The sequence below is a fragment of the Brassica oleracea genome, chromosome C8 (assembly GCF_000695525.1).
Source record: "Brassica oleracea var. oleracea cultivar TO1000 chromosome C8, BOL, whole genome shotgun sequence".
NCBI classification, from domain to species: domain Eukaryota; kingdom Viridiplantae; phylum Streptophyta; class Magnoliopsida; order Brassicales; family Brassicaceae; genus Brassica; species Brassica oleracea.
The window spans coordinates 19,014,711-19,036,217 of NC_027755.1; the positions used below are offsets into that span (position 1 = coordinate 19,014,711).

The following is a 21,507-nucleotide window of genomic DNA, read 5'->3' on the forward strand; positions in this document are numbered from 1 at the left end:
AATTCATTGGCTTTGAATTGATTTGGTCAAAAAAAGCAATAATTACTAGTCAACCAAGCAGATAATCTCATAGAAGTTGGGAAAGGACCTGAATGCACAGCCATTGGAGATCCAAGGTACTCAATGTGTCAGCTAGCACTCAAAGGTCTGCCTGCAGAGATCTATGAGACAAGTTGGGATCTAATCATGGTCGATGCGCCTACTGGCTACTACGACGAGGCTCCTGGGAGGATGACAGCTATTTACACGGCGGGGATGATGGCAAGGAATAGAGAACGGGCAGGAGAAACCGATGTGTTTGTGCATGATGTGAATAGAGAAGTGGAAGACAAGTTCTCAAAGGCTTTCTTGTGTGAAGGGTACATAAAGAAACAAGAAGGAAGACTAAGGCATTTCGTTATCCCTAGCTATAGAGATGGATCAGAATCAAATAGACCCTTTTGTCCATAGTTGAAAAAATGTTACCTAACACTACTCAGAATCTGAACTCTTTTTTCTTGCTTACTGTTTCAAGAAACTAGACAAAGCTCAAACAGTATAAGAAATTAGAGAGAGCTGATCAGGAGACTGTGTTATTGATAAGAAAGAACAGAACGATCTTAATATATACAAGAAAGAGAAAAAATGCCAAAACACAACAAAGTCTAAACGTTAATAGTATAAAATCTGACTGGTAAAAATAAACAAAAAAACCTGCAAACTCCCATGCTTGTTCAATTAGGAAAGACATATAATGAAGATTTGTCATATATAACTTAGCTTTTACCGGTTAACAAAGATAGCGGTTGGACTGCCCGGAGATGGAGGATTCTGTGTCAGGACTGAAGCTCGTGGACCAGCTTTAGTAACATCATCAGGGACACTTGCAGAAAAGATTTCAACCTCTTCAAGACCAAGTTGCCGTTTGATCAAGTCAATGTTACTCTGAAGAACTTCCATCTCTCCAAAAGGTAGCTGCAAATTCAGAGCCTGGCCGCCAAGAGCTATTGCTGCATCTTTCTTGAATTTGAGAAAAGGCATGCAAAGCTTCTGAAACTGCACGAAGGTTTTTTGCTTGCTTCATTCTGCAATATCTCCTTTAGTTCAGCAAGTATCTCTGCATCAGGGGCAAGAAAACAACTGGTTTGTTCGTGGAAATTGCTTTGCAGAATCTGGAGGCAGTGAGCTTTCTACCCATCAAATTGCTCATTCACATATACAAGGCCTTTCAGATTCGAGTTTGCCCCTGCTGTTAAGAGCTGTTTTTGTAGAATCTTTCTCATTGAAACGATAGAATCTTGCAGGTATTTGTTAGCACCCTTGAGAACCAAATCTGGCTCATTTGATGTTGTTGGCCAGCCTGCTTTTACCACACAGCCTTCCTTCTTCAGAAGTTTCCTCCAAACATATTCCGCAAAGTGAGGACATATCGGTTCAATGAGGTGTGTCTGCACATCCATAAAGGTCAGTATCAAGTCATGGTTCATGCCGCAAGAGAGCCTATACTCATCTCGAGCAGCTTGTAAGTCGTAAAACCCATTCTTAAGCGCCTCCCTAAACAAACAATCTTTGTAGGCCTTTTCAGTCAATTTGATAGCAATGTTCATGTCGTTTTCAAACACTTTATCAGCGTATGTAGATGGAGGGCCCGTTCTCAAAGAGGACTCAGCAGCCAGAACCTCTTCCATCCACGTGAGCTCTTTAGTCAGGCGCAAAATCGCAGCATTTGCGGTTTCAAAAACAAAATTTGCATCGCCAAGGCCATCACCAGCATCAGCAAAAGAAAACCTCGTAGCAGTGGCAGAGAATTCTTCAATAGCCTGTCGCAGTGTCCTGAAATTGCCAGTTGACTTTGACATTTTCTCAGAATTCAGCATAATGTGACCGTTACATCTGATACCACGAGGCCAGTTACGTTCCGCCATTAGTGCAGCGTGGTTGTAGATGAAAAACGTCATTCTGATTCGTGGTACGTTATGTACCACTGATCTGTAAGAGCTACAACACATTCATCACCCGATCTTGACATCACGGGCTTCTCGGGTTCTCTATATAGAATCGCCTCGCCAGACTCTACGAGCTTTGTCTTGATAATGGGCTTGATTTCTTGAACTTTTCTACCAGCAAACTCTCCAATAAGCATGGTTCCTTCGGTGAATCCTTTCAGGTACGTCAACCTCTTAGCCTCTGCAAGATACTCCTTGTCTTTTTGACCTTTAATTTTCAAATCCAAGCAGACCTTTTATCCCCAAACCCCGGGATGTTGATAACCGGTACAATATCAGAGGGCACCCACTCATCCTTCACACCATACTTGGCTCGAACGTCAGGCTTTGAGATCAAGTCCTGGAGAGCCATGTAATCATCAGGGGCATCACTAGGCACGCTGGTGACAATGCCAGTACCTTTGTTTGCCAGAACGGTTAACATAGGCAAAGCATAGATAATCTTCTTCGCGGCCATAGGAGACCTCAAAGGGAGTCCAATCAGATCACACCCCGTCAACTCAACCAAACATGAAGGCTTCTTCTGAGGGGTCTTGGAGAAGTTCTGGTAGGCAAGGTTGAGCGCAGCTCTCTCAGTAACAATAAAGACATCAGTTTCACTGATCTCGTAAGCTCCATATCTCCCATCAGGCAACACCCACGCGTTTGTTTGTCCGTACATGGTCTCAGGCCTCAGAGTAGCTGCTGCCAGAAACACTCTCTTTCCTTCCGAAGGACCTAGCTTCAACGGCAACGGCTTCACTGCTACTTCCATCTTAATGAGAGTATACTCCTGAGGCTGAACACCTTCTCCACTAGCACGGTCACGATCAGCACAAGGCTGACCATCAAAAGGGGAGAAGATCGTGTACCTAAGGTCCTTAACAATCTTCCCCATAGATTTCAACTTCCTCATCTGCCACCTCACAAAAGCATCAAAAAACGGATTAACATCAGTGGTCACGAACGATCGTCTCCAGTCACAACCCAATCCATAAGCTCTGAGATCTTCAACAGCCACTGGGGGAAGTAGCGCAACCACTCATACGGATCTTGGAACTTCGCTATCTCACCATCACTAAGACCAAAACTGCCGCATAATCTCCCACTGATAAACCTCTCCACCAGAATTCGCAGCCGCCTTCGACATCTTCCCCCTGAACCGATCAGGTAAAGCCAATGCATCATCACTCTCCTCCTCAACTTCTAGAGCTCATTTGGTCTCGGTGAACACATGAGGGTTTCCAAACTGCTGGATCTCGCGAGAGAGCTTATCAGCAGAAGCTTTGTTCGTCATACCGGTACAGTGGAAGCCAAACGGAAGGAGCACGTTGGCGCCTCTCAATCTATGGTAAGCAGAAGCAAAATCAGCCTTGGAGAGTGAGAAGGCGTGTCCAATGCGTAGATAACCATTCATATAAGGGAAAGGGAAAGTTGCGAAGAACTTCTCTCCTGGTTTTGGAGGATACTTACGAGACTCGGATAAGAACACGCCTTCGTCTTCCCACCACTTTCGTGCCTCTACCTCAATCTCAAGAAGACGATGGAGCATACTCAACACACACACTGAACTGCCTCGGTTATCCGCAAAGCAAAGGTGAGTAAGCTTTGTTTTTCCACATTTGGGATGATAGTTAAGATTCTCTGAAACAGTTTTGGAGTTTTGAATCCTTTAAGAAATACTAGTATTCATGATAGTCCACCCAAATTCTTCAAAAGCATGCGTTCCCTTGGTCTATGACTCAGCAGACATCTTCACGATTTGTGTTCTAAGAAATTCAAAACCAATCTTCTCCCATGGTTTTCTAATGTAGTCTTCAAAATTTAACACCTCTTGCAAGCTTGAAGTTGCGATTATCTTTGCAGTGTAGCGACCCAGAATTATCCTCTCAACTAATATGAGTGAAGCGAAGGATAACTTCTCACACTCTGTCCTTTCTATCTTCTTATCTTGAAGGAGTGCAATTAGATCCTTCAATATTTTCCCTGATTTCATCCAACTATATTTGGTTTCAACTCGCGGTAGATCCAGAAGCGCGGCATTTTCTTCGGCGGCGAAAGGGAGGCTTGTTGTAAGGAAGAACTCTCTCGCGCTGAATCTCATAAGTTGCGATGCAAATGTGAACCACATCATATTTCTTTTGAGCTCCACCCTCTTCTCCATCATAATTGAAACAGCTTCCCGGAAAAATTTATACCTTCTCTCATTCCTAAGTTCACTATTGGATTCAGTGGCGAATCTTCTAGCCTTTTAAATTCACTCTTTGTTAGTTCGCCTGCCACAATCTGAACGTAGGGTAAATTTGAATAATGACATACAACCTTTGATGCATCACCCGATATATCAACTAATTTTGGTAATTTAATTGACTTACCGGATGATTCCTAGCACCCATCTGAAACAATAAAATCTTATAAAGCTTAACCAAAATCTCATCCAAAGCAATTCTCATATGTTTTATAATGTTGAAAATCAAAGGGAATCAAAACATTCTCAGCATCACTTAAAACCATATGAGAATCATAAAAACATCACACGAGATATCAAATTGTGACACATTCAAACAAAACGAATCAAAACCATTCACAATTTGAGTAAATCTTAACCATACGCATAACAAATATGAGTCATGTTGAATTTAGCCATTGAAGATGATGACCTTAATTTTCAACACAAAATAGCTTAGACCGTATACTCACACAGTCATAATATCCTTGATACGACTCCAGCTCAGTCTAAAATAACGGAAATTTCAAACACCCTAAAATTCAAGTTTTCGTCATGAATTCCACTTGCAATTTCAAACACCCTAAAATCCAAGTTTATAACCAAGAGAAACACGAGTCTTCCAGGAGGAAACGACAGAAGCGGAGATTGAAGGTTCGATATCAAACGACACTACCTAAAAAGGAAAAAACAGACCTTCTTCTTCTGCTTTCCACCTCCGGATTTCGCCGGCTTGGATGACGGCGGCGGAACCTTATCCTTCTTTGGCGCCTACAATCAGAAATCAACCAAAATAATTAGCAATTCGAGAAGACAAGTATAGAGAAGAGAATCAGAGAGAGAAAGATACAGACCATGTTGAGTTCGACGGAGACGAAGGAGAGAAACGACGAGTAAAGTGGCTATTGAAAACGGATGTTGGAGAACTATAAGATCAATTGAATAACTTTTTTTCTCACAAATGAAAGTAATTTCACCTTTGGCTAAGGATTTATTCTGTGAATACAATCATCCGTCTTTTCATATACCATGAGAGAACTCAGAGATATTCAAATTAAGGTTTTTTTTTTCACTTTGATGATTTTATAAACAAAGGGTAAAGCCTAAAAGTACAAAAAAAGATAACAAAACCAGACAAAGCCCATAACCGAGGCCCAACAAAACTCATAAACCAAAACCAAAATAGAGTCTATCGAAGACGATAATGACTCGATACCACGTGTTCCTTTAACGATATGGGTTTTGTCTGGTTTTGTTATATTTTCTTGTACTTTTGGGCTTTACCCTTTGTTTATAAAATCATCAAAGTGAAAAAAAAAACCTTAATTTGAGATATCTCTGAGTTCCCTCCTGGTATATAAAAAGACTGATGGTTGTATTCACATAATAAATCCTTAGCAAAAGGTGAAATTACTTTCATTTGTGAGAAAAAAAAGTTATTCAATTGATCTTCTAGTTCTCCAACATCCGTTTTCAATAGTCACTTTACTCGTCGTTTCTCTCCTTCGTCTCCGTCGAACTCAACATGGTCTGTATCTTTCTCTCTCTGTTTCTCTTCTCTATACTTGTCTTCTCGAATTGCTAATTATTTTGGTTGATTTCTGAGTGTAGGCGCCGAAGAAGGATAAGGTTCCGCCGCCGTCATCCAAGACAGCGAAATCCGGAGGTGGAAAGCAGAAGAAGGTCTGTTTTTCGTTTTTAGGTAGTGTCGTTTGATATCGAACCTTCAATCTCTGCTTTTGTCTTTTCTTCCTGGAATACTCGTGTTTCTCTTGGTTATAAACGTGAATTTTAGGGTGTTTGAAATTGCAAGTGGAATTCATGACGAAAACTTGAATTTTAGGGTGTTTGAAATTTCCGTCATTTTAGACTGAGCTGGAGTCGTATCAAGGATATTATGACTGTGTGAGTATACGGTCTAAGTTATTTTGTGTTGGAAATTAAGGTCATCATCTTCAATGGTTAAGTTCAACATGACTCATGCTTTGTTATGTGTATGGTTAAGCTTTACTCAAATTGTGAATGGTTTTGATTCGTTTTGTTTGAATGTGGGTTCACAATTTGATATCTCGTGTGATGTTTTTATGATTCTCAATAAGTGATGCTGAGAATGTTTTGATTCCCTTTGATTTTCAACATTATAAAACATATGAGAATTGCTTTGGATGAGATTTTGGTTAAGCTTTATAAGATTTTATTGTTTCAGATGGGTGCTAGGAATCATCCGGCTGGGTCAATTAAATTACCAAAATTAGTTGATATATCGGGTGATGCATCAAAGGTTGTATGTCATTATTCAAATTTTACCCTACGTTCAGATTGTGGCAAGCGAACTAACAAAGAGTGAATTTAAAAGGCTAGAAGATTCGCCACTGAATCCAATAGTGAAGTTAGGAATGAGAGAAGGTATAAATTTTTCCGGGAAGCTGTTTCAATTTCTGATGGAGAAGAGGGTGGAGCGCAAAGGAAATATGATGTGGTTCACATTTGCATCGCAACTTATGAGATTCAGCGAGAGAGAGTTCTTCCTTACAACAAGCCTCCCTTTCGCCGAAGAAAATGCCGCGCCTCTGGATCTACCGCGAGTTGAAACCAAATATAGTTGGATGAAATCAGGGAAAACATTGAAGGATCTAATTACACTCCTTCAAGATAAGAAGATAGAAAGGGCAGAGTGTGAGAAGTTATCCTTAGCTTCACTCATATTAGTTGAAGGGATAATTCTGAGTCGCTACACTGCAAAGATAATCGCAACTTCAAGCTTGCAAGAGGCGTTGAATTTTGAAGACTACATTAGGAAACCATGAGGGAAGATTGGTTTTGAATTTCTTAGAACACAAATCTTGAAGATGTATGTTGAGTCATGGACCAAGGAAACGCATGCTTTTGAAGGATTTGGGTGGGCTATCATGAATACTAGTATTTTTTTTAAAGGATTCAAAACTCCAAAGCTGTTTCAGAGAATCTTAACTATCATCCCAAATGTGGAAATGCAAAGCATACTCACCTTTGCTTTGCGGATAACAGAGGCAGTTCAGTGTGTGTGTGTGTGTGTGTTGAGTATGCTCCATCGTTTTCAGTCTCTTTCTAGCTATCAGCCGCCAAAAATCCAGCTTCTTCTCTTCGGGTCTCTCTCTCATCTATGGAAATTGATTCAATATGCGTTTTTACTGGTTTATCTCATGGTCTGCTCCCTATGAGATATCTATGGGGGTCCCTCTCTGCACAAAAAAAAAAACTCTCAATAGTCGATTGTGATCTAAAATCGAAGATTACCTCATTGTCTACTCGAAGTAGATAAACCACTGTGTCGATTTTGTCATCCGTTACTTCAGCAAATAAAATCGAAAAACTCTCAATAGAGCTTGTTTACTCAAGCTAGTTTGGCTTCTTTTCTCACAAGCAGGCTCCATTTGGGTGTGGGCTTGGTTCCGGGAAGAGGTTCTCCATGGTGACTTTTAAAGTAATTTCTGGATTTCTATTAAAGAAACGTCACTACTCCTACGTTGGCAAACAAAATCCTCCGATCTAAAGATCAATTTTTCACCTGGATAAAGCTTGGCAAGCCCCTATCTAATGTACTTTATTTGGATGGAACGGAACTCAAGAACTCACGGATAGAATCCTTCAGCTCTGTCGATTCCCTTTACTTGCGTCTTGGTTCGAGCTAAAAATCGAAACTCGATGATGACACAATCAACGCAGTGGTTTATCAACTTCGGCAACCATAGATAGAGGCTTCTTCCGTCTCCTCATCTCATTACTCACCCAACTCTCTTGTCCGTCACTGAAGAAATCATCTACCAACTGCCTACATTCTTTTAGTATTGGGCCTTCAACATGGGCAACTTTGGTATCTGAAATTGGGCTTATTTTGGGATAGTTCAAAATTCTAAAACTGCTACTGCCCACTTTTTTTTTCTCTCTTGCATCTTTTTATAAGTGAAAGCCTTTAAGCAAAAAATTAATTAAAGTTCCAAGACAATTTGTCTTGTGTAGAAAATCTATATTATAATGATTGGGTTTTTGCTCTCTCCTCAGCGTGCCACGTCAGCATTTTATGGGTTCCACTTTTAAAAAGTGTGAAAAAGTGTCAAGTCCATGGTTCGAACCCGGGTTATTGAGATATAAACACCAACATTTATACCACTAAACTAAAGGATACTTTGTACATTGATGGCCGAAACTAATATATATTTATGAAGGTCGGAAACCCTTGCTTCTTCGGCTTTTTCTCTCTGTGGGTCGGGCCTAGGGAAGAAAAATAATATAGATTGTTTTTAATTGATTTCGTGATTCTTTGTTGAATAATATTATTTGCAGATTCTGTGATTCATGAGTTTATTCCCGCCGGACGTGCTAATCATTACATGCCATCTTTGAAAGTCGGTTCCATTGTGTAAGTCGATAGTTTTGAGGTTGATAGGTGCTCAAGCATGTACAAGATAACTGATCATTCATTCCTCATTCGTTTCATCTCACCAACTATTATTGATGAAGTCATCACGGATGCTCCTAAGATCAATCTCCAGTCATAATTAGATTGTTCGACAATTTTCAAGTGATTGCGAACACAAACCTAGAACTCCCAGGTATATTATCATATTGCATCTGAGTTTATATTATGTTTCGATATCATAACTGATATTTAAATTCTCAGATGTGGTTGGGCAAATCCAATCTGTCCAGGGCTCTGACCTTACCAAAGAAACAACCCGAGTCGTTATCCGTCTCTTCATTTATCCGTAAGAAACAATCAACACACAATTATCTTTATATTATTATCTATATTGTGCTAACATCATAATCAAAAATATTTCCTACCCAAAATATGTGGTCGTCTATTTATCTCCCTTACTTATCCAACTAATTTTACACAAACATTTATTTTACAGCTTAAAAGAAACCACAACATTTCAAACAATCAATACAACAAAAACTAGAATTTCAAAAAAGACAAATCATTAATGATCACCTCTCTTTTTTGTCTAATCTTAGAAATAAACTTCAAAACAAATATACCAAATCAATCACCTCAACTAAAACTCAACGACAAATACATCGAGTCAGCTAAACAAATACAAACTACACGGCCAACTATTTAACAATTTACAAACTTACTTTCGCAAAGATGAAGACGAAGACGACAACCAAGATCAGTGAAATTACCTAAACAAAAAAGCAGAGTAAATTACGAACTCTAATAAATATAACTAACAATGATTTTTGTTTACATATTACCCATCAAATAAAAGAGAAACAAACACAACCAAACCAGAATATACAAGATAAAATCCCGACAGACACAAAGGCGGCAACAACATCTCCACCTACTCACTCCTCCTGTCTTATAAAAACAGCTTACATGTCCAATGTCAACAGGTCAATGTTATTGTCTTCTTATGAGAAATACATAAATTCGTTTAAAACCTATTAAGGCCCAAATACTGAGAACTGTTTATAGTTATTTCTACAAGTCTTCATGTATTTGTTTTAAATGTCCGTTAAGATCAACAAGTTTAAAAATAAAAAAGAAACATATAACAAACATAGTAAGGATAATAAAAATTATTACTTAATACACAAAACTTATAAAACTAAACTGGAGAAAAAATATCCAGAAACAAAAGGAAATCTCAACAACTTTAATATAATTTATGTACTCTTAATAGTACAAAAACAAATTAAAAAGACAAACAAACAATAAGTCTCAGTGACACAGCAAACAACACCACGAACTATATCAATCACATTACTAACATAGTTTAGTACTTCATAAGTGGAGAAAAATGCATACACAATTCATCATCACAACTCTAACCCTATAACAATAAAAAAACTTGAAAAATAATTCAAAACGTAAAATTCACAACTACAATAATCCTAGCAAATATTGAAATTAGTTTTTGTCCACAACCTCGCGCTTGTGCGGAGGCAATGCCCCTAGTTAAAATAACCCTTTAATTAAATCATTTTGACCAATGACGGCCCTTGATAACGAAGTTTCCAACTACGTTGAATGATGTTTTTACGTACCAAGAAAATTAAACATAAAACCAGAATTAAACCGAAACGAACCGACCACAGAACCAGCGACAATTCTCCGAGAGACCACATACACATTATAAAAACCCTAATACGTGTATCTATCTTCTTCATTATCTCTCCGCCTCACTCATTAGCTTCTCCTCTCCCGTTAGCTCCCACCGTAACACACACCTGGTAAGCACGTCCATCCATCGAACAACTCTGTATTCTCCAGCTTAGCTTAGCTTTTTTATTCATCGCTATGATCGTATCAAATCGCAAGCTCACACTGTTTTGCCTTGTAACCAGATCCGATTATCAGAAGCACAAGCTTGGTATATATTCTCCGAGTCTGAGCTATGGCTTTGGTGAGTTTCTCTTTCGATTACTCTCTGTTGATGCAACGCTGCTTAGATCATTCGTCTAGTAATCGATCGATTTAATCTGAACATATAGCTAGCTACTGATTGATTACTAGTGTTGAGTTTTATACACTTGATAAAATCTCTGTAGCTCGATTGATATATGTATAAGGCATAGAAAATCATTTTATCCTGATCTTTTATGTGTTACACAGGTGATGCACTCGTACAAGGGAAACAAAAACTCTGACAAGGCATTCATTGCCGCAGAGTTCGCTGGTGTGAAGATCGATATGCCTTCTGGCTTTGAGATGGGTGTCACCAACAAAACCCCTGAGTTCCTCAAGATGAACCCTCTCGGAAAGGTTTTTTTTTTTTTTTAAATATCTAACTTGCTGATCTTCTTGGTTAAGCTAATAAGCAGTAGCTGTTTTGTCTTTTGCTAGATTCCTGTTCTTGAGACTCCTGAGGGTCCTATCTTTGAGAGCAACGCCATTGCCCGTTACGGTAAAATCTTTCTTCTTTCATTTGTCTTTCCATGTCTGGTTTACTTTCTTTTTTGTCTTATGTTTTGATATTCTATTGCAGTAAGCAGATTGAACGGTGACAACTCCTTGAACGGATCCTCTCTGATCGAATATGTACGTTCTTGTTTTTTTCCCTGAGCTTCTCTAATCGGATTGCACTTAGTCTATTCGTTTGTATTCTAGATGCTTATCTACATGTTATTTATTACTTTGCAGGCACATATTGAGCAATGGATCGATTTCTCCTCATTGGAGATTTATGGAAACATCTTCAACTGGTTCGTCCCAAGAATGGGCTTTATGCCTTACAGTGTTCCCGTAAGCTTTTCTTACTTTTGTTGGCTCTTTGATCACAATCTATGTACACTCTTCCACCAAGACGCCTGATTGTTTCTCATACATTGTTTTAGGGTGAGGAAGCTGCGATCTCTGCTTTGAAAAGAGGACTTGAGGCTCTGAACACACACCTCGCCTCCAACACTTACCTCGTTGGACACTCTGTCACCCTTGCTGATATCATCACCGTCTGCAACTTGAACCTTGGATTCTCCACCGTCATGACCAAGAGCTTCACCTCTGCCTTCCCTCACGTTGAGAGATACTTCTGGACCTTGATCAACCAGCCGAACTTCAAGAAGGTGGTGGGTGATGTCAAACAGACTGAATCTGTCCCTCCTATCAAGAAAGCCGGGCAGCCTGCGAAGCCCAAGGAGCAGCCTAAGAAAAAGGAAGCTCCTGCAGCAGAGGCACCTAAGGTTGTCGAAGAAGAAGAAGCGCCAAAGCCTAAAGCAAAGAACCCTCTTGACTTGCTGCCACCGAGCCCAATGGTTCTTGATGAGTGGAAGAGGCTTTACTCCAACACCAAATCTAACTTCCGCGAGGTTGCTATTAAAGGTGTGTGTGGTGATATCTTCTTTTTACCTAGTTTAGTTTATGGAATCAATTATCAATTATGTTAAATATCGTCGGCTCAATGCAGGGTTCTGGGACATGTATGACCCTGAGGGATACTCACTATGGTTCTGTGACTACAAGTACAACGACGAGAACATGGTTTCGTTTGTGACCCTCAACAAGGTAGGAGGGTTCCTTCAGCGCATGGACTTGGCACGTAAGTACGCCTTTGGAAAGATGCTGATTTGCGGGTCAGAGGGTCCGTTCAAGGTGAAGGGTTTGTGGTTGTTCCGTGGACCAGAGATCCCCAAGTTTGTGATGGACGAGGTTTATGACATGGAGCTGTACGAGTGGACTAAGGTTGACATCTCCGATGAAGTTCAGAAGGAGCGTGTTAGCCAGATGATTGAAGACGCAGAGCCATTTGAAGGTGAAGCTGTCTTGGACGCCAAGTGCTTCAAGTGAGAAAAGAGAATTGGTTTGATTCGATACTCGATACTCCATAGGGCTCTTGCTCAATGACTTTTGTTTTGATATCTTATGTGTTGCTTATACTGTTTTTCCAATTATTACTTGTTTTTATTTTGCCTGTGACATCAATTTAATATGGGGTCGTTATGTTATATGACACGTTTAAATCAATCTCAGCATTCTATCATCATTTAGGACATAATCAGCAGAAAACATATACAATTGCTAGATGATGAGACAAAGTTTATGTTGGTAGTAACACTAATACCTAGTTAAACACTGAGCATTCCATAGGAGTATAAGAGAAACACATTTTATACACTCAATTTGAAGCCAACTAGTAGCAATCATTACAAGAACTAAAAAACGAACATCATTAAATCGACCGACTCCACACACCACCAAACTCCAAGATTGTGAGCAGACAAGATCCGTCTCCGTGCATATAACTTTGAGATGCTTTCTTAATCAGAATCAAGAGAGCTTTGCAAATTCCAAACCAAAAAAGACAAACGGAGGAGTAACTGGAAGACATATAATACCCCAGAATCCGAACAGGTTCATGAGGAAACATACCAACGTTAAGATCCCGAAGAAAATAGCCACCTCTTCGAAGATCCTGAAGTGTGAAGTAGTCGTATCACTGGCCTCGTAGTAGCCATATAGATTGCGAAACATGAGATAAGTAGACGCATTCATGGCAGCAAAGAGCCCCATCATCGAGCGGAAACTTACTTTCCAGATCTGAAAGTTAGCCAAATCGATGATCTCAGGTTTCCCCTCTCGGAGAAGAATCACCAGCAGAAAAAACAGAGTCGCTTGCAGGAGAATATGGTATGTGGCCGCGAATTTCTTGAAATCAGCTTCGGACCATACGATTGCGTAACTAAAACCATAGCTGTCCAACATTTTTACAGAGGAGACTGAGGGTGAAGAAGAAGAATAAGAGACGTTGGAGATGAGTTGCAGAGAAACCTAATCGGCGAGCTGTTTTGTGCTTTTCGCTATACCATCAATAAAAAAAGTAGAGATATACTTCGCCGTTGATGATTTTTAAATCGACGGTCGTGGAGACAAGTGAAGCTTCATGTCTGAAGGTCGGGCATGACACCTACGTGTCAGTTATTGGGTTTGGGTTTGGGTTTAATCAAGCGCAACGAAAGACTTTTCCCCGCCCATTTGTGATTTCTTTGACCTGGTTTGACGAGTAGAATGCGCTTAGGGATCTTTATTATAATGTTACGAAAAAACACACACAAAACCTCAAAGTTAAAAATGGGAAAAATATTTAATTACGAAGCGAAAAATTTAATTATTTACTCGATAATATGATAATATGAATCTATGAAGCAAAAAGTTTAATTTTTTAAAAACATTCTAAATTTGTGAAATGTTACAATATTTTTGAATATGACAATAAAACAATATTTTACTATTATATATATATATATATAGTTATGATTTTAATAATGAAATAATAATCCGAAAATATATATATATAGAAGAAAATACAAATACATGTAAAAGTTTGAAATAATCTATTCAATGAAAAAAAATACCGTATATTTATTATGTTTTAAAAATTGATAGACATATATATATATATTATAATATATATATCAATTAGAATTGAAAACAAAATATTTATATAAAAATAAATGAAAACAAATATCAGTTAGGTATTAAAGACGAGGTATTAAAGAGTGAAAAAAAAGTGATGATGTATTAAATAACATATTTATTTAGGTGGGTCTCAAAACAAATGAATTGTTCTTTACTAAATTATCAAAAAAAGTTGAATCTTTTTACCACAAAAATCTGTTCTTTGCTACAGCACAAGCTGGATTCCACCTTGCGTCCAAGCAAAGCCTCATCGGTAGAGAGATCGAAAGAGGCAGAGGTAAGGGATTACAGATATGGAGAGAAAGATGAGAGAGACCTCGGCTAATGGTCTTTCATGGCGGTGCCTTGTATTCTTCGTTTCAATTGCTCTGCACTTCGTCTTAGGTTCGTCTTTCTCCAGATCTATCTGATTCAGTTCTCAAAGGCCTTAGATTTATGTCGATTTTAAGCTGAAGCTCTTTCTAGATTTCGTTCTGTGTTATATCTATGCGTAAAGTTACGTCTTTGCTCTTTCGTGATTAGGATTGAAACATATAGAGATAGAGAGAACTGTATCATCTGTGTTTGTAGATCTTGAGCAACTAAGGAACTTACTAAAACAGTAAAGTTTTGTACTTTAACATGATGTTAGTGAAGAGAACATCTTAGTGCTCAACTCATGTGTTTGGTTTTGCTAATCTAAATAGCTTGTCCGCAAAGTTTATTACTTTTCTGGGAGGGATCTATCTTTTTTCTTGTAACTACCATCATGGCTAATTTGAATAGCTTGTCTGCAAAGATTATGTCTGTAATGATTTGGTAAAGTGATAATCTTTTTGATGTGTAGCTCATGTTATAATGATTGTTGCATTTGATGTTCTTCTCTGTTTTCTATGTGTGGAGTTATTTCTCCTCGTTTAAAAAGCCAAGATGGCATCTATTGTCTTTGTCCAGGTCTATCTGGTGATTCCAAGGATGCAAGTAAAGGAGCTAAAGCAGAGTCTCACACTTCTTCCAGCAAAACAGGGACAAAAGTAATCCTCATACTGGTCGGATTAGTGGCTGTAGCTATGTTCTCCTTCTTCCTATACAAGCTATGGCAGAAGAAGAAAAGAGACGAGCAGTATGCTCGACTCTTGAAGCTCTTTGAGGAAGATGATGAACTGGAGGTTGAATTAGGCCTTCGAGATTAAGAAAACGAAAACATACAATTTGTCAACACAATTCCTTTTGGTAAATTTGTTTGTGTTGGCATGTTCTTTTACATGTAAGATAAATAGATTCATTCAAACTCCAAAAGACTCGAAATGAAATTATTGTTTGAAGTCACATGATTCAGAGAGAGATTACATTTCATAAAAACACCATTTATTAAGTTTATTACGCAGTGGTTAATGGTCATCTCTGCTAGCCAACAAAAATGTTCAACAAAATAAAGAATAAACTTAATGACAGGAAAAAAAAAACAATTGATTGAAGAGTCTCGAACGTTAATTAGAACATTGTCACCTCGTAGATAGACAAGAGCACTGCATAGAGAGCGTTTTCTTTCTCTTTGCCCACACGACCATGTCATTTGAACTTTGATAATCTCTCGGGTAAACATCTTTATTGTCCAGTCTTGGCACGCTTGCTGTTGAAAGGGGACATGCTTGGACTCAGACAAGGGCTCAAGCTAAGGCTCGGACTCTCTTCCCTCAGAGTACCATTCAGAACCGCTAACTCCTTCAGCTGTTCCCTCTTGTAGTGGTCCATTGATTCGTCCTGTAGAGAGGCAAACAAAAGTTTGGATTAAAAAACAAGATAGAGATGTTTGGATTTTTTTTTGAAAAGAATGTACCATTGGCATTAGGAGCGACTCCAGGAAATGAACTGCATGTTCCAATCGAGAGTGTACTATGTCCTCCGGAAGCTCGGCTTCGATCAGTATATGTAGTGGCTCGCAGAGATGCTCGTACCCTGGCTTGCCTTTGAGCTTCTCCTCCTGCAGGGGAAGTATAAAGACAAAATGGATGAGCCTTGACATTGGATGAAAGATTAGGTAGGAGAAGAGACATACAAACAAAGAAGCTTTAAAATTTTAAATGTCTTCAAATGTGAAAATGAGTGAAAGTTAAAATAATGCATGAGAAAATGAATCCTAACTTCAATAAGATCTTGCCATAGTGAAAGAAGGCTGCGTGGAAAACTTATTCAAGAATATTCAATACATGGCTATAGAGAATCTTGGCAAGTTAACATATGAGAAAAAAGTCAAGTTATTGAATTGTAGGAAGTCACAACCTCTTGCAATTTAAACAGTGATGAAATTGGATAATTTAGAGAGAATCAATAAACAAGGAAGCATACCTTGACAGTATCCTTCACAGATCCTCGCCCTCTAATAAACACCCTACAATGTGTTGCTTGCTCAACTCTCTTCAGAGAGTTCCCACGTGGCCCGAGAATCCTCCCAACAAAGTTATACTGCCAAGGTTCAACGCTTTTAGTTCAAGGTCATCCCACTGATAATTACCATATTTGCATATAAATTAATTAACTTACGGTTGGAAATTTGTCAACTGGCACATCAAGCCTAATAATTCTTTTGACAATGGGTGGAGGATGGAGCCCTGGCATCCCAACCCATCCCACTGGAGGAGGAGCACGAAATGGAGAACCTCTCTGGAGATGAAAATTTTCCTGAAGAAAGCAACCAATCAATATAACAACAAAAACCAATTTTGAGTTTACAATTCTTAGCAGTACCATTATTACTCAATAAAAGTATGATATATGATGCCTTACCTCTCCTGGCATCATGGACCATCCGTCTAAATCAATCTTCCCATTAGTCGGCTGGCCAAGCGACCTAAATGGACTGCCATTGTCATATCTATCAACATCAGATAAACTGGAAACCCTCCTTATCTCTGCAAGAAGACGACCAATGAAAGTGTTAAACATTACAAAAGAAAGTTCAACACTTGAACATCAGGGCATCTTGATTAAGAAAACAACCCACCTTGATTCAGTAGTCTGCAGCAATGTGGCATAACTTGCAAGAAAGGAGCCAGCTTTTGTCTCTCTTGCAGTAACTCAGCCACGTACCTGAATAATTTTTACAGAAATGTCAACGTAAGTTCCATTGAATGCTGCAGTGCTGTGTACAAGCTACTGAGTGGCAACTCATTGTGAATCACAGCATACATTTAACCTAAAGGAATCATTTTTAACACTCATCCAATCAAAAGAACAAAACCCACCAACTCTACTAACTCAACAAGTTCACAACAACCAATTAAATCTAATGTGATCCACACAGATTCACACAAGTTAACGAGGAAGCTTCTAAAGGAGAGGAGAAAGCATAACCTCTCACGACCAGAGGGAGGACAAGGAGATCGATTGGGAGAAGCACGGAATCCAGAGAGAGGAAACTGGAAGAAACTCCCCGGCGGGATCCTCTCCTCCATCGCCGCGAAACCAGCGCCCGATTCCATCATATCTACCACTCTGTGTAATCATCACAAAGCTCAGATTGTTCAGAACTGTACAAAGTATATACATATAACAGAGAGAAATGTAAGAGATTGCGAGAGTAGTGGCCTACCGGGGATAGTGAGGAGAAGATGCGTCGGAGGATCTGGCCCCGATCTCAAGGTTACGAAAACTCTCTCTTCTCCGTCAGAAGAAGGTGTGGACTGTGTAGAGTGGCCAAAGCAAGCAAGAAGTAGGGAGTCAAAAGCCCTACGCACTGTGAGAGAGATAGAGAGTCTCGCCGCTTTTTTTTTTTAATATATTTTTCTCATTTTATTCTGTTATTTTTTCTATGGGCTTTGTATAATGTCAAGGCCCTTGCGTCATTTCACATAGTTGGGCCTTCAGCGATTTATTTATGGGCCTGTGTCAATCTACTACATGAATCTTAAGAATATATCTCAGACCAAACATAATAATCCTAGCATAGTGATCATGTTACTCACCAGATGCAATTTAACGGTTCGATGAGTTAACACATGTGAAATTAAGGTGTGCGTTATTACTCAAATACGCAATTTAATGGTTCAGTGGGTTAACACATGTGATATGAACCGTGGCATAATGTAACAGAAGGCGTTGGCATAAACCGTAATGTAATAAGATGATACCTCGAATTATAAAATAAGGTGTGCACTTTGACTGATGGAAACAATTAAATAGAGATCGGAACTTCTGTTTCATCGCGTCTGGATTGAACCTTAAAGAAAATATAACTGTAGCGAAAACGCATGAAGAACACTCAAATTCGCAAAAGAAACTGCCAAAAAAGTCTGAGCAAAACACTGGGGGAAGAAAGTAGAAGTAGAAGACTAATAGCCTCCCTTGAGATCGTTGACGACATCGTAAGGGATTGGAGTGACAGTCTCCAAGGTCATACCTTCGACCATGAATCCTGGTTTGGGTCCTTTAGGTTGCCTCTTGGTGCTTATTGTCTCGCCTTTGGCTTTGGCTGCAGCCTTGAGCTCATCGTTCTTCTTAATCCTCAGCTTGAACTCCTCTGCGCACCTTGACTGCTGCACGTGCTCCACACGCACATGAAGCCTCTTCTTAATGATCCTGTTGCCAATCTGAAACACACCACCCAAACCATATATTTCAGTTATCATTTTATAACTAGAGGTGCTAAACCAAAGACTAAACACTAAACCGAGTGTATTGTTCACTTTAACCAATCTAGAGCAATGCCATAGGCATGAAACCAAATGACATATTGCAATAATCATGAAGCCAGAACATATCATTTTAATGCACAAAGGGCTTATTGATCAGAGACAATGCATGTTACGAGCTCTAATCTTAATTCAACAGATATTTCTTCTGTCAGTGTGTCGAAAACACGACAAGAACAGTAAGAGACTCTAACGTAGCAGAATATAACACAAAGATGTGAGTTCTTCGTTCAGACCTGTTTGTTGACTTCGACACCGACGGCACGTTTCGTAACGTTCCAGACACGACCGGTACGACCATGGTAGAACTTGTGAGGCATACCCTTGTGGATCGCACCGTTCACTTTAACATCCACGTATTCTCCGACCTTGAAGGTCCTGAGGTAGGTCGACAATGGAATTGTACCCTTCTTCCTGAACCCCCTCGCGAACAGATCTCTTGTCCTAGCACGAACTCCATGTCCCGCCGGCATTTTTTTCTCCCTCTTTGGTCTGATGCGAAACTAAAAACCTAAAATCGCCGAAGAAGCAAAATGAATTGAGTCAGTGAGAATTTATATGTTCCTGAAATTAGGGTTTTTCTGTAAATGGGCCTGATGGGCTTATATGCATATATGCCCATTTGAGCCCAAGAAGGTTTCTTAATAATTAAATTTAAACCCCTGTATTCTTTGATTGATTACGGTTTAGCTCCTAACTAACATAAAATTCAATTTACACCCAGACGATGAGTTCTGAAGCATCTCTCGAGATGGCGTTGCCCTGAGATCGGAATCTTAAAGGCTTGTAGAGTGAGAGTAGTGTGGTTGTAGTGATGACAAGACCTTTCAGTTCATAACCAAGGCAACCTCATGTGTCTTAATACTTGAACAGACCAATTATAAGTTAATAAAAAATGGCTACATAAACAAGTACAATCACACACTCACAAAAGTCATACTTATGCTTGGCTTGCTTCTGTCTCCACACTCGTAAACGCAGCCTCCTTAAACCCATTCAAGCACGAAGAAGGCTCCATGTTCAGCACTTTCTCAACATTCTCTGGCTGCTGATCGTTTTGACAATGCTCTGTAGGTTCAGGAGGGATGATGGTGCCAGCTGCTTTGCGTTTTCCTTTCTTAGCTTTCCTCTTGAATTGAGCCCTCCTTGCTTTTGGAGTCTTGATGGTTTCTTTCACCGGACTCGCTACCTCCACCGTCTTCTTTTCGCAAGGAAGCACAGTGAGCTGAGTGCTGTGGTTGTTCGCAAGGTCGATTTTGGATTCTGTCTGGATCGCTATAAGAGCTGTTCTTCCAGCGCTTATCTCAGCTTCTCTTTTGGTTTTTGTTGCGGCTCCTGTGTACTTTATGCCTCCGATCTCTACAGTACATGTGAACTGTGGAGCTCTCCCGAGAGTCTCGCTCTTTTGGCATTGATAGAGTGGAATCGCGTAGTTCATCTTTTGAGCGTACTCTTGAAGAAGGTTCTTGCATAGACCCATCTCGTGCTGCATTAAGAAGCCCATTTCAAAAGTTAGCCAAATGCACATAACATACAGAAACTAACTGCAAGGTCTGTTGCTGAGCTGGCAAAGCTACAACTCACAACCAAACCACTGACACTTGATTTGAATCAACAATATAAGAAAGAGGAGGTGCGTACAACAGGTAGTGAAACACATTGGCCTAGCTCGGTGGACTTAGACAGTTCTTGGAGAGCAACCTCAGCAGCTGATTGCTCTGCAGCCTTACGGTTGAAGAATCCAGGTAAAGAATCATATCTGACACCATCGACTATAACTGTGGACTGAAACAAAGATTTGTGGGAAGGGCCTTCTTTGACAGTCTCGTATATAGGCGTTGGGAGCTTGTACTTCTGAGCATATTCCTGCAACCGGCTTTTGAATACATAGCAATTTGAAACACCTGAGAGTAGGAAAAAAGCAAGACCAATATATAAGTAGCAGTTATTCAAAACCAGGAGAGCAAATGAAGTGTTATGGAAAGAGTAATAATAAGTTACAAATAAAACTCAATTGCAAAGGTAAAGGCAAGCAGAAAGGTGAAGAATTTTCACCAAGAAAACTATAATGATTTAAAAGCAATGCAGGGAGTATTCAATTTGCAAATGTAAAAGAATATCATAAAGGTGAAGACTTTCTCAAACGAGAACTATAACCATTGCAGAGACAATTATTACATTATATAAGTTGCAACCTAGCTTCCATAACATCATCTCAAAAGGGTAAAGTTCAAACTAATTTTAACTAATCAAAACTGCAAACTAATTTTCCGGAAGAAAGTAATCGAACAGGAACTGAAAAAGCATGAAAATTGACAAAACCCAGAAGGTAAGCCCGTAGAAGAAGAGAATTATCACCAGAGGGAACTTCATTCGCGGTCATCTTGTTGAGAAGAATGTTTTAATTGGGCACCGAGGAGAAGAGAGGAGCGAGAAAGATGCTCACTAGTCGGCAACTCCAGTGATGCTGGGAGAAAAGCCGAGCGAGATATTGATTATTTAAGCGCTTTGTCACAATGTTGGGCCATTTAATTGGGCCTTTATTGAGTTATATCACTTTACTTGGGCTTTATGTGCTTAAGATAATCCTTTGCATGTTTCCATAATTAGTGATTAGTGTAATTAGATTGACTGACTTGAGCGAAGATTGATGAGGGTTGTTTTTATACAGAAAGGAAAACAGAAAGCAAATGACACTCAGCAGTCAGTAGGCAAAAATAGAGAATGTGATTTTGTTTTGAT

General features: G+C 39.4%; 6 protein-coding genes and 1 pseudogene across 6 annotated transcripts in view; 3 read left to right on the forward strand and 4 right to left on the reverse strand.

Moving 5' to 3' along the window:
• Positions 1-543, forward strand: part of LOC106307906 (glucuronoxylan 4-O-methyltransferase 1) — a 1,205-nt gene extending 662 nt beyond the window's left edge. Inside the window, exon 2 of the mRNA XM_013744998.1 lies at positions 48-543. Coding sequence (XP_013600452.1) covers positions 48-450 — 403 coding nt within the window. The 3' untranslated portion in view covers positions 451-543. The remainder of the gene's footprint in view (positions 1-47) is intronic.
• A 193-nt stretch (positions 544-736) lies between these two features.
• LOC106307907 lies at positions 737-3,862 on the reverse strand (annotated as a pseudogene).
• Positions 3,863-10,315: 6,453 nt separating this feature from the next.
• Positions 10,316-12,643, forward strand: LOC106311725 (probable elongation factor 1-gamma 1). Its single transcript, XM_013748995.1, has 8 exons — positions 10,316-10,413; positions 10,528-10,586; positions 10,796-10,945; positions 11,027-11,087; positions 11,169-11,221; positions 11,324-11,425; positions 11,518-12,001; positions 12,087-12,643. The coding sequence occupies exons 2-8, from the start codon at positions 10,578-10,580 to the stop codon at positions 12,464-12,466; spliced, it is 1,239 nt and encodes a 412-aa protein (XP_013604449.1). The 5' UTR covers positions 10,316-10,413; positions 10,528-10,577; the 3' UTR covers positions 12,467-12,643.
• Positions 12,644-14,238: 1,595 nt separating this feature from the next.
• On the forward strand, positions 14,239-15,412 carry LOC106311727. The gene is made up of 2 exons (XM_013748997.1): positions 14,239-14,479; positions 15,029-15,412. Exons 1-2 carry the CDS (start codon positions 14,389-14,391, stop codon positions 15,265-15,267), a joined length of 330 nt encoding a protein of 109 aa, XP_013604451.1. The 5' UTR covers positions 14,239-14,388; the 3' UTR covers positions 15,268-15,412.
• A 13-nt stretch (positions 15,413-15,425) lies between these two features.
• LOC106311726 (KH domain-containing protein At1g09660/At1g09670) lies at positions 15,426-17,843 on the reverse strand. Its single transcript, XM_013748996.1, has 8 exons — positions 17,667-17,843; positions 17,429-17,569; positions 17,079-17,164; positions 16,862-16,986; positions 16,619-16,756; positions 16,424-16,540; positions 15,915-16,058; positions 15,426-15,838 (listed from the first exon to the last, which is right to left on the reverse strand). The coding sequence occupies exons 2-8, from the start codon at positions 17,557-17,559 to the stop codon at positions 15,683-15,685; spliced, it is 897 nt and encodes a 298-aa protein (XP_013604450.1). The 5' UTR covers positions 17,560-17,569; positions 17,667-17,843; the 3' UTR covers positions 15,426-15,682.
• Positions 17,844-18,210: 367 nt separating this feature from the next.
• Positions 18,211-19,290, reverse strand: LOC106307875 (60S ribosomal protein L21-1-like). The gene is made up of 2 exons (XM_013744958.1): positions 19,002-19,290; positions 18,211-18,663 (listed from the first exon to the last, which is right to left on the reverse strand). The coding sequence occupies exons 1-2, from the start codon at positions 19,236-19,238 to the stop codon at positions 18,406-18,408; spliced, it is 495 nt and encodes a 164-aa protein (XP_013600412.1). The 5' UTR covers positions 19,239-19,290; the 3' UTR covers positions 18,211-18,405.
• Positions 19,291-19,577: 287 nt separating this feature from the next.
• Positions 19,578-21,240, reverse strand: LOC106309560 (double-stranded RNA-binding protein 1-like). Its single transcript, XM_013746610.1, has 3 exons — positions 21,124-21,240; positions 20,407-20,669; positions 19,578-20,251 (listed from the first exon to the last, which is right to left on the reverse strand). Exons 1-3 carry the CDS (start codon positions 21,146-21,148, stop codon positions 19,706-19,708), a joined length of 834 nt encoding a protein of 277 aa, XP_013602064.1. The 5' UTR covers positions 21,149-21,240; the 3' UTR covers positions 19,578-19,705.
• Positions 21,241-21,507: the final 267 nt, after the last annotated feature.

Excerpts from the sequence above, each read along its gene's own strand:
- LOC106311725 (XM_013748995.1), top strand. Across the intron at positions 10,946-11,026 it reads AGATGAACCCTCTCGGAAAG|ATTCCTGTTCTTGAGACTCC; the intron begins GTTTTTTTTTTT and ends GTCTTTTGCTAG. Across the intron at positions 11,088-11,168 it reads CAACGCCATTGCCCGTTACG|TAAGCAGATTGAACGGTGAC; the intron begins GTAAAATCTTTC and ends ATTCTATTGCAG.
- LOC106307875 (XM_013744958.1), bottom strand. The coding sequence starts at position 19,238 with ATGCCGGCGGGACATGGAGTTCGTGCTAGGACAAGAGATCTGTTCGCG. Across the intron at positions 18,664-19,001 it reads GTGTCGAAGTCAACAAACAG|ATTGGCAACAGGATCATTAA; the intron begins GTCTGAACGAAG and ends GGTGTGTTTCAG.
- LOC106311726 (XM_013748996.1), bottom strand. The coding sequence starts at position 17,559 with ATGATGGAATCGGGCGCTGGTTTCGCGGCGATGGAGGAGAGGATCCCG. Across the intron at positions 16,757-16,861 it reads GGTCCATGATGCCAGGAGAG|GAAAATTTTCATCTCCAGAG; the intron begins GTAAGGCATCAT and ends TGCTTTCTTCAG. Across the intron at positions 16,059-16,423 it reads CTGTGAAGGATACTGTCAAG|GAGGAGAAGCTCAAAGGCAA; the intron begins GTATGCTTCCTT and ends CTTCCCCTGCAG.
- LOC106311727 (XM_013748997.1), top strand. The coding sequence starts at position 14,389 with ATGGAGAGAAAGATGAGAGAGACCTCGGCTAATGGTCTTTCATGGCGG. Across the intron at positions 14,480-15,028 it reads TGCTCTGCACTTCGTCTTAG|GTCTATCTGGTGATTCCAAG; the intron begins GTTCGTCTTTCT and ends GTCTTTGTCCAG.
- LOC106309560 (XM_013746610.1), bottom strand. The coding sequence starts at position 21,148 with ATGACCGCGAATGAAGTTCCCTCTG. Across the intron at positions 20,670-21,123 it reads CGCGAATGAAGTTCCCTCTG|GTGTTTCAAATTGCTATGTA; the intron begins GTGATAATTCTC and ends TCCTACTCTCAG. Across the intron at positions 20,252-20,406 it reads AATGTGTTTCACTACCTGTT|CACGAGATGGGTCTATGCAA; the intron begins GTACGCACCTCC and ends TTCTTAATGCAG.